We start from the raw sequence: 11,153 nt of genomic DNA, 5'->3' as shown, positions 1-11,153 counted from the left end.
GTAATGTAATAAATCTAGGTTGCCAATAGCCTTTACAGACTGTCCTCAAACTGAGCTTTGTTAATAAATTAAAATGAAACCATGAAAATAATTTGATGGATTGTTTTCGGGAAAGTGATTTCTTCCCTCTTTGGGATGGAACCACGAGGTGACGTTCATTCACAGAACGCAAGTTTCTGGAGGACACATACATCTGCAGAAGTGAGAGCAGATAAGAAGGAGCAAAGCCAGAAGTCGCTTTGTAGGCAAACATCAGAGCTTTGAATTTGATGCGAGCAGCAACTGGCAGCCAGTGCAAATGGATGAGCAGCGGAGTGACATGTGCTCTTTTAGGTTCACTAAAGACCACTCGTGCTGCTGCGTTCTGGAGCAGCTGAAGACGTTTGATAGAGTTAGCTGGAAGCCCGGCTAGTAGAGAGTTGCAATAGTCCAATCTGGAGAGAACAAGAGCTTGAACAAGGAGTTGAGCTGCATGTTCAGATAAGAAGGGTCGGATCTTTCTGATGTTATAGAGTGTGAATCTGCAAGATCAAGCAGTTCTAGAGATGTGGTCAGAGAAGTTTAGTTGGTCATCAATCGTTACTCCAAGGCTTTTCACCGTTTTGGATGCAGTAATGGTTGCCCCGTCCATCTGGATTGAAAAGTTATGGTGTAGAGTCGAGTTGGCAGAAACTTCAAGCATTTCTGTTTTCGTTCGCTTATGCCTAGTTCACAATAAAGGATTTTAAGCCTGATTTGAGCCCGATTTGGAAGTTAACGAGCTCGCCGACAGATCGGGCTGTGATCGGGAAGAAATCTGCGGGTGCTCGGCGCTCGCCGCTCTTTATGTGTGAACTACTGAACAACGCATCAACGAGGCTCGCTGACGCGTCGCCGACACCTCGCAGACGGAAATCCAACATTCAGCATGCTGAATATTCCAGAGCAGTCGGCCGACTCAACCCCACGTGTGGTCAGATGTAGTGACGAGCTGCAGCCAATGAGAGAGCAGATCAGCATGAGCTGAACGCCTGTGTGTTCAGGAGCTCAGCAGAAACATCTGTGATTGGTCAGAATGGGCATCGGTGCACTCGCTTCATTCTGCGTTAGCACAGACATGAGAGGAGGATATATTAACAGTGGACCTATAATTCTGTAACTATTAGAATTACCATACTGCTCATTCTGACCGTTCTCATATAAAACGCCATACTGTCACAACATATTTACATTCAGAGCTATTATTGAGATATTAAAATTAAGCTTTGAATGTCTGGCATCATATTTAATGACACCATTACCCTAAAAATATCATCTTTTTTTGGTAATACAGCCTATAAATATGTAGTTAAGATACTAAAACACTTAAAGGTCTTGGCTTTCATTTTCACTGTCAAACAGGAGCTATTTCACAGCACAGAATCTGCTGTTTTAAAAGATATCTGAAGCAAATTGATGTTTTTGCCATCAGAAAGTTTTGTTTATGTTAGCAGGAAGTTGCCAGGCAAGGAAATGCACACATATTTAAAGTCACAGCGAAAAGTATCAGACATGCATGCAGTCATTTTGACCAATATGGTAATTTAAGGCAGAAATGCTCAGTTCTTTACTGTTTTGTAATAAAAAAAAAAATAACAATGTCAGAAAGAAATACACTGATAGTTAGAAAACGGCAGGGTGTTATAAATATGTTAGTTTTATTTCAAAGAGTTATAAAATTACAAAAATTCAAAACTCTCTGTGTATCTATCCACTGGAACCTGCAGATGAGTGATTAATCCGCTCATAGATCAGCTGATTTGACGATGTTTTTAAATGCTTTCTCCAAAGCTTGAAAAGCTGTCAGTGATGTCATCAGCACACAAGCAGCCAATAGTGTTCAGCTTTTTCTGACGACTCCTCCCTCAAATTTTCATTGGCTGTGGTTTGGTAGCTTGAATGAGCTGATGGGGAATGAGATGTTGTCAGATCATGTAGTGTGTGACCCCCCTCTACAAGTCATGTAGTGTGAACGGCACAGCGATCTGCTGATGTTCAAATCCTGTAGTGTGAACTAGGCTTAAGCTAAAGATGATGATCTTTCATCCAGTGTGAAATATCCAACAGGCAGGCTAAATTGCGAGCTGGAACCGAGGGATCATCAGTGTGAAAAGAGAGGTATAGCTGGGTATCATCAGCATAGCAGTGGTAGGAGAATCCATGTCTCTGGATGACTGGTCCTAGAGATGTCGTGTAGATGGAGAAGAGAAGTGGCCCAAAAACAGAGCCCTGTGGTACCCCAGTGTTTAGATGCTGTAGGTTGGACACCTCTCCCCTACAAGACACCCTGAATGACCTGTCAGAGAGGTAAGATCTGAACCACTGCCTGCAACGCCCAGTGACTCAAGCGTAGACAGCAGGATCTGATGGTTTACAGTGTCAAAAGCAGCTGACAAGTCCAGCAAGATGAGGACTGATGACTTAGAGAAATATCTTCAAAGAGAAATATATAAAGTGTTTATACTTTTAGTTCATGCCCGCCTTAAACAACTGCGGGTGGATGATGCTTCGCTCTGTGGAAAATGAGGTTTAATCAATGATCCACTGCTGCTGTAAACGTCTGTCATATATTTGCTGCACTTTTAATATGTCATAACTTTAAAGATATTGTCTTGAGCATTTCTCCTCAGTGATGTCCTTCATAAGGGTTGGTTGTTTCACTGTCTCTGAGGGGCAATATGTATTAAGAACTTTAAAAAGGAAACACAAGCTTGACAACAAAAGATCCTATTAATGTCGTAACGAATGCCCTCAAATAATGCAGCCTGTAGTTTACAGCAAGCATCAAGTGTTCACTGAGATTGTGTCCTCTGTCATATCTTTCGTCTGTCTTTTCCAGGTTTTTTATCCTCTTAAGGCACGGCTGTCGAAAATGATGACATGAAGCTCTGCTGGGTGGTTGCGCCGGTTTACCAACACTAGTTTATGTCTGTAATGTTATTAGCATCTTCATTAAGGCGGTGCTGTTTTAAATGATGGAGGTTTGTGGTGTTGCTGCTTTTGATGACACGAGTCGTCTGCGCAGTTTGCAGTGCACGTTGCTCTGTTTAGTGTCGGATTGAAAAAAGTAAGTAGCTCCAGACTACTGATGATTAGTGATGTTTCTTGTCAACAACGTCTGCGACTCTGACCTTTTTTACCTTATTTTTTCTCACTCCTCCAAGTGCAGCTAACACTGTATGGCTGAACACTTGTACTGTGTGCGGCACCTGGAAAGACAGTCTGCAAAATGCCTGCGCAGCGTGACGCATAGTGCGTAATTATTATCAAACACTTCTCAAACTGTCATTATTGTTTTATCGAAAAAAAATATGTATATCATGATAATTATCAATATCGAACTTTTAGAAAACTCATCAATACACACTGCTCAGATTGACTCCCCTGTAGTTATGTTAGTAGCTGTTTTTGCCCCATTGACTTCCACTATAATCACATTTATTGATTGTAAAGCCATAACAGCAGATAATCCTGTATTATTATATTATATATATATATTAGATGTGATTAATCATGATTCATTATTGCCCAGCAGCATTCATGAAAATGTTTGGTGACCAAAGTCTTATTTTAATGGATATTACCATTTAATAAAACCAATAGTTAAAATACATTAACATATATAATCAATATTCATTGATAATATAATATATATTGATCAATATGATTGATAATATATTGATCAATTGCAGTAGCATTCTTCAGTCTTGCTGCATCTGTAATTGTGAAAATGAAATAAAGTTTGGGGAAAGACCTTGTTCTGGTGTGAGGCTGTGCTCTCTGTCCGGGTGGATGCTCTTCATGGCCAGCCCCGACTCCTCCTCATCATCTTCCTCTTCATCCTCCCAGTGGAGCTCCAGCGGCTCGTCCTGCAGCGTGACGGAGGGCTGACTCCAGTCAAAACTGAGCACCGAGTCTGACTGACTGTCCTCACGTGGAGACGACAGCGACGACACTGAGTCCAGCCCGTTCTGCACTGCCGGAGACCAGTCCACAGCTGACGTCTGCTGTCTGAGAAGTCAGTAGAGAAAATCAGCAGGAAAACTAGTGCTCAATAAACACCCTACACACTGTAAACAATGCTTCCCTTACTCAGAGATTCTGTCTTGTTTCTAGTTTAAATAACTAAAGCTTCTTAAATCCAGAAGCATTTTCAGAAGAATACCTTTTCAGAAATAATAAATCAAAATTAAGTGACGCCTGAAACCAAATACATAAAAAACTAAACAGAAATGTGTTCACAGACTAATGAAGCCAATAATAAAACAACCCAAAACTAAACTCCCTTATTTCTGAATGTTCTGTAGCTGCGGTTTCAGTTTGCTCTCTGTTCTCTTGTCTTTGTTATATTTAGTTTGACTTTGTTGTTGTCGTCTTGTTCCTCTCAGGGTTTTCACTCTTTCGTGGACAGCAGACTCAAGGACTTTTAAAACAGCACTCATTTTAAAATCAAGCACATGTAGTGCCATGAAAGTCTTAATTAAGTCTTGATTTAATACCTCCTAACATTTCACATACTGATAATATTCACATTATAAATGTCCAAGTAATAATCGTGTTTAGAATTTTGAACTTAAACTAATGTAGTCATGATCAAGAACTAATCCAATGTGTTGAATTCAATATTAGCAATATACAAACGCAGTTACTGAAATACTGATCAAATGTGGATTATTTGTCAGAGTTCTTGTTCAAGATTTAAAATCAACATTTTTAAATTGCAATTTTTTTGTTCTGTTTTTGACAGCAGCTACAACTTTAATTTCACTTTAATTCAAGCGCTTTCAAGGACCTGTGTTTGTTTTAAAGCACTTTCCAGACCTTGAATCCATATGTCTGAACCCTGCCTCCTACTTCTGTTGTGAATTAGGATTTTGAGTTTGAATGTATTTATTTGGCAGGGACATGCACAACAATACACTCACTGGCCACTTTATTGGGTACACCATTATTAGGTACACCGGCAGTTCTGTGGGCGCAAATGCCTTGTTGATGAGGTCAGAGGTCAGAGGAGAATGGCCAGACTGGTTCCAGCTGATAGAAAGGCAACAGTAACTCAAATAAGCACTCGCTACAACCGAGCTCTGCAGAAGAGCATCTCTGAACACACAACACGTCCAACCTTGAGGCGGATGAGCTACAGCAGCAGAAGAGCACACCGGGTGCCGCTCCTGTCAGCTAAGAACAGGAAACTGAGGCTACAATTCACACAGACTCACCAAAACTGGACAATAGAAGATTGGAGAAACGTTGCTGCTCTGATGAGTCTCCATTTCTGCTCACACATTCAGATGCTCGGCTCAACATGAAAGCATGGATCATCCTGCCTTGTATCAGCGGTTCAGGCTGGTGGTGGTGGTGTAATGGTGTGGGGGAGATTTTCTTTGGGTCCATTAGTACCAATTGAGCATCAACGCCACAGCCTACCTGAGTATTGCTGCTGACCATGTCCATCCCTTTATGAGCACAGTGTCTCCATCTTCTGATGGCTACTTCCAGCAGGATAACGCAGCATGTCATAAAGCTCAATCATCTCAGACTGGTGTCTTGAACATGACGATGAGTTCACTGTACTCAAATGGCCTCCACAGTCACCAGAGCTTAATCCAATAGAGCAGCTTTGGGATGTGGTGGAACGGGGGATTGGCATCATGGATGTGTAGACGGCAAATCTGCAGCAACTGTGTGATGCTATCATGACAACATGGAGCAAAATCTCTGAGGAATATTTCCAGCAGCTTGCTGAATCTCTGACACCAAGGATTAAGGCAGTTCTGAAAGCAAAAGTGGTCCAACCCGGTACTAGTAAGGTGTACCTAATAAATAGTTTTGTGCCAGAAAAAACTGCTATTTACTTAAAATATACAGGCTCACTCACACAAACTACACACACATATAAGATTACCTTAGTGTGAACACATTTGTTTAGATAGGGAGGCTTCCATGAGCACTGAAGAGGCACAATATAAAATAAACTTATCAGTATTATTATTAAACTAAAAAATAAGAATTTTAACCTCTGGCTGCTGTTCTTCTCCAGGCCTGCAGAGGCGCTGTGCACTCCGGAGCTCTTCACCACTGCAGGCATCTTGGAGAGCACTTCCAGAGCCAGCATGGGGCATCCGGCCTGCAGGTGAGCGTACGCAGCCGTGAAGAAGAGCCTGCGCTCGGTCAGACTGATGGAGTCCAGCGGCCGACTCTCGCCCTGCAGACCCACACCGGCTGCCCCCGCGGAGCCCAGGTGCCGGCGCAGCAGCAGAGGGTGTGTGCGCAAGTACAGGTAGAAGTTGAACACCTCAGGGTTACAGGAAGAAGACACGCTGCTCCCTGCAAGAGAGACATAAACAACCCATTTCAGCACAGGCGCTGGTAAACCATGATGCTGCACTGCACACACGCTGTTTTAGCATCTTCTAGAGGAGCGTGTGATTGAATGCGGTGGTCATCATAGCAAATAAATCCGCTATTAAACTCTTCTGTTTATAAATGTGTTGAAATATCTCGTCTCTGTCTAACAGCACTGGCGAAATCTTTGATCTGCTGTAAACGTCTGAGGAGGGTGAACGACTCTGGTCATGTGTGTGTAACTGAGCTGGTGATGGAGTCTGACCGTCGGCTTGCGGCTCCTCCAGCAGAGTGTCCAGAGCTCCGCTGTAGTCCTCCAGTACCCAGAAGGCCATGCTGCGCAGGAACGGGTCCTGATTGGCAGAGAGCTGCTCCTGACCCAACACATGCCTCTGCAGGATCCGCTTATAGGTGCAGGACATCTCGAAGTCACACTCGTACAGTCGACAGATGACCAGAGCCAGCTGGAGATCCTGCAGCTTCTCTATACACACCTGCACACACACACACACACACACACACACACACATCACCATCATCATCACACACACAGACACACACACACAACATTTTCTCCACCGAAATGCACACATCACAGAAGCACCTTCTCTATACACACCTGCACACACACACAGACACACACTGAGTACCTCGACGGCGTCTTTGAGTGACCCGGCGAGCAGGAAGAAGGCAGCGGAGTGCTGGAAGCGCTGTTTCCCCAGCAGAGAGAAGGCGTTCTTCAGCGCCGCTCTCCTCCAGCGCTCCTCACTGAAACTGTTACTGAAGAACGCCGTCATCTTCACATTCTGCTGAGACCTGCACACACACACAGCACTGAGAGAGTGTCTGAGGAAGACTGTGTGTGAGAGAGAGTGTGTGTGTGTGTGTCACCTGTACAGTCCCCACACCACTGCTTTCTTCTTCATGGCCAGGTAGAACAGCGCAGCGTCCAGCGGGTCGTTGTTCCTCTGATAAGCAGCTTTGGCCACCTGCCAGAGGACGAGGAGCAGATTAATACACACATCAAACACAAACACAAGCCTGAAGATCAAACGTGAGCTCCAGTGTTTTATTTCACCATAAGCACTTATTCATTCATTCAGTTTCTTCTCAGCTTAGTCCCTTTATTAATCAGGGGTCACCACAGTGGAATGAAACCAGAGACCTTCTTGCTGTGAGGCCACAGTACTGACTACTGCACCACCATGCCACCCTCTTTCCAAATATACCAGGGTGTAATGTACACAAGCATGGTGTTGGTTTCCTAAAACCTTCTGTTTTTCAATCTGTAAGACACGTTTATCATATAGACGTCAGACAGCCACATCTGAACACACTCATAGATACAAGCACACATATGTTCAGGTCCTCTTCCAGCCATATTTGCTTTTCTACGAAGTATGTGTGCATGTTGTATATACAGAGGAGGAAAAAGATGGAAATAAAGATAAAAAAACCTCTATACAACAGTTCTGTCTGGTTCCTGAATCTGATTGGCTGATAGCCGTGCGATATTCTGCCAGTAACATCACACAAAGGCCTCTTCACCCTTCACTGTGTATTACTCCACTCACACACAGCCAGCAACAAACAGAGAGACGCTACAGTTTGACAAATATTACTGCTGTAAGGCAACAAAATCTGCTTGAGGCTTGTTTTAGTGGAGAATGTCGCTGTTTGGATTGCAACTTTGCAGTTTATTTGTAAGAATAGTGCTTATTTAAAATAAAAAGACAGTTGATGTTGTCTATTCACAAGATGGAGCCAGGACCGCATAATAAGCCCTTGCTCAGTGTGTTCTCTTGAGCGCGGATAAGAAGCTGAATAGCGGAAGTGTTGCGGTTTTTAAGGTGGACCGGATAGAGTCAATAAGAAGCTACGAATAAAGCCTGGTTTATACTTCTGTGTCATGTGACCGGCGTAACCCACGGCGCATTCAACATTTGTAGCTGTGCATTTATACTTCTGCTGCTGTCTCTGTTGGTCTGCATTAACACTTCCGTAACGCTAGTTGGCAGTGAGGTGTAAATGTTCCTCTGTGTTGAGTTTCTTCGCTGGTGCTTTGTTTTTCCTGAACGTACAAGTGGCTCAAACTCGCTCATTTTGAGGCAGGAACCGGCGGACGTGCAACAACTTTAACTATGAGGTAAACACAAAACAAACTTTCCATCCGTAGCTCCTTCACGAGACTCCACACTTGTAAACAATCGCTCCATCAGGCTCGCGCCATTCACGCGGCTCTCGGTCCCGTCCAGACTCATCAGCGCTACCAAGCCGACCAATCACAGAGCTTGTGCTACGTGTCGTTGCGACGTGTAGTTACATTTTTTGAGAGGTGCACATCATCAACCTCAACGGCCATGGCGAAGGGCTATGCGTCAGCACCGTAGCATACGCCGGTGTTTGACGCAGAAGTATAAATCAGCCTTAAGAAGCTGGATTCAGCCTCGTCCCTCCTTAACGCAAACACAACAGCAGTCTGGAAAGTTAGAGATTGCTCTGTTTTTTCCGGGGTTAAATATTGTGATATTGTAACGGTCGTTTAATGTTTGATTTGCATTGTGTATAAATGTCATGTCTCCTTTCAGAGGGCTATTCCTGTGGTTGCTTTACCTTTGAGATGTAAGCACACATGTATGGGAGCTCAGTTCAGTTCAGCGAGCTCTGAGGAGACGTGTGTGATGGTCGCTCTACCGCTGTATCATTCTTTTATTTCAATAATGTAACGTTTTATTTTGCGACGGGTGTTTGATTGTCTTTTTCTTTTCCTTTTGCCTACTCATTGTCATTGACTGGCATGCATGTAGTCGACAGCACTGAGGAGAAACGCATAAAGGCCAATATGAAGAGCGTAATAGTTTTCTTTTTTTATTCCTTAAAGTCTCCGGGTAAACGCTGGGCACCTGGCAACCGTCACAATACTGACGGCAACAGAGAAATACTGTAGACTGTAATAGACTGTAAGGAGAAATCTCTGTAGATTGATGGCATTTCATGTCACGTTCAGCCTTAAAATCCTAATCTGTGAGCAAAATCAGCTGTTTTGGCATCACCTTAAGGGGGTCACACACCAGAAGCGCCGCTTCACATTACGCTATAGAGAATCTTTCAAACACCAGCTCTAAAGTGATGTTGGTGAATGAGTAACGGCTTCTGCTGTTCTGACGTCAGCTGCAGATGTGAATGAATGGCGGAAGAAAGTAGTGCCTCATACAAAAGGGTTTTAGACTCTCTGTGTTTGATTTTCTTTTATATATTCAAGATTGTGCCGTCGAACTGTTGTATAAACGCAATATCACACTCGTAGCAGTGCAATAAGGCTGTACATCAGCACTGGTGAGGCGCTAAGCCAACACACGCCTCCCACCAGTGCTGATATACAGCAATATCGCACTGCTACTCATGTGACATTGCTCATATATACAAGAAAAATAATCAGCAACCAAATAACTCAAATAACCAAATAATTGTCCATCGATTTACAAATGCTGTATTTAGCTCCACTTGACACATATCCGGGCCGGCACGGTGGCTCAGTGGTTAGCAATGTGGCCTCACAGCAAGAAGGTCGCTGGTTCGAGTCCCGGCTGAGTCAGCTGGTGTTTCTGTGTGGAGTTTGCATGTTCTCGCAGTGTTGGCGTGGGTTTCATCAAGATGACAACAAGGTTTGTCTGAGCTCGGGTCAACCATGGCTAGGCCCCCAAGGAATCTGCACGCACAGATTTGAAGCCCATCATTAAGTCTTTATATTCACTTGTGTAAATGTGTGTCAACTTCAATTTATTCGGTTTTTAAATTAGATTCAGTAATATTATTATTTATTTACAATACAGTTTGTAAAGTCTTTTAGTAGATATATGTGAGACTTGCTTTAATTACCAAATCAGTGGATCTAATTGGATTTGCATTGATTGTTCCATATATTAAGTTTGTAGTTACCATAATCCCAAAATTATTCTGCATAAATCTGCAGATTTTCAACCTAATTCTGTGCAGAAATAGCTCAATTTGTCTGCAGATTCCGTCTGGCCCTGACCATGGCTCATTATTATATGTGTATATTATTATGGTGTAATGTCTCGGCTGCGTGTTTAAAATGCTGCTTCCTGTGTTTTCACTCTCCTGGACTATGTAAGGCTAGTGATGCTTCTCTGTAAACCAATAGCATTCAGCTGCGCATCTGGCTCCGCCTACTGGTACCCTTTTGCTGTGCTGGTGCCCCTTGAAAAGGGTATTCAAAAAGTGGTGCGGTACGCTTCACTCTTGGTACCTTCTGACAGTGGAAACGGCCATAAAAGCGTTCCATTCCGTACCATACCGTACCACTCAGTGGAAACGGGCCATAAGCTGAAGGAAAATGACTGAACAATAGTCACATGTCCAGTGTAATTTGAATGCATGCAGTAATGGTTGAACCTTCTCGATGCATCTACGCAGTTTGTTGTTGCTGCGGAGCCACCAGCCCACACCCATCGCCCTGAGCTCCGGCCAGGACGGCTCTCCTCTCTGCAGCGCCGGCAGCAGGTTCAGCAGCTCCTCCTCTGCCTCTGAGTGAAACGCCCAGGCGTAATGACAGGTGGACAGACCTGCACACACACACACCGCACAACACTGTGAACTACACACACACACACACACACACACACAGAGCTCCAAAGACAACAAACTATACTACAGTTTAACATATGAGGGCACTCAAGAGTCTGCGCACACACAAACACACAGAAAATGTTCTAATGAAAGTGTGTGTGTGTGTCCGTGTGTGTGAGTGTTTATGTGTGTGAGCATTT

At 43.6% G+C, this 11,153-nt stretch overlaps 1 protein-coding gene across 9 annotated transcripts in view; it reads right to left on the bottom strand.

The window, feature by feature from the left end:
• dmxl1 (Dmx like 1) overlaps positions 1–11,153 on the bottom strand; it is a 372,767-nt gene that overhangs the window by 293,287 nt on the left and 68,327 nt on the right. For 6 of the 9 annotated variants that reach the window (XM_073909971.1, XM_073909972.1, XM_073909970.1 and 3 more), the window contains 6 exons: positions 10,780–10,949; positions 7,255–7,352; positions 7,014–7,179; positions 6,629–6,857; positions 6,036–6,345; positions 3,773–4,029 (listed from right to left, as the gene is read on the bottom strand). In XM_073909971.1, coding sequence (XP_073766072.1) covers positions 3,773–4,029; positions 6,036–6,345; positions 6,629–6,857; positions 7,014–7,179; positions 7,255–7,352; positions 10,780–10,949 — 1,230 coding nt within the window. Of the gene's footprint in view, positions 1–3,772; positions 4,030–6,035; positions 6,346–6,628; positions 6,858–6,940; positions 6,983–7,013; positions 7,180–7,254; positions 7,353–7,820; positions 10,950–11,153 lie in introns of those variants that run through there. The other 3 variants (XM_073909976.1, XR_012383990.1, XR_012383989.1) reach the window with 3 other exon arrangements.

This window comes from Danio rerio, chromosome 8, assembly GCF_049306965.1.
Source record: "Danio rerio strain Tuebingen ecotype United States chromosome 8, GRCz12tu, whole genome shotgun sequence".
Taxonomy (NCBI): Eukaryota; Metazoa; Chordata; class Actinopteri; order Cypriniformes; family Danionidae; genus Danio; species Danio rerio.
This window is presented reverse-complemented; position numbering and strand designations above follow the sequence as displayed.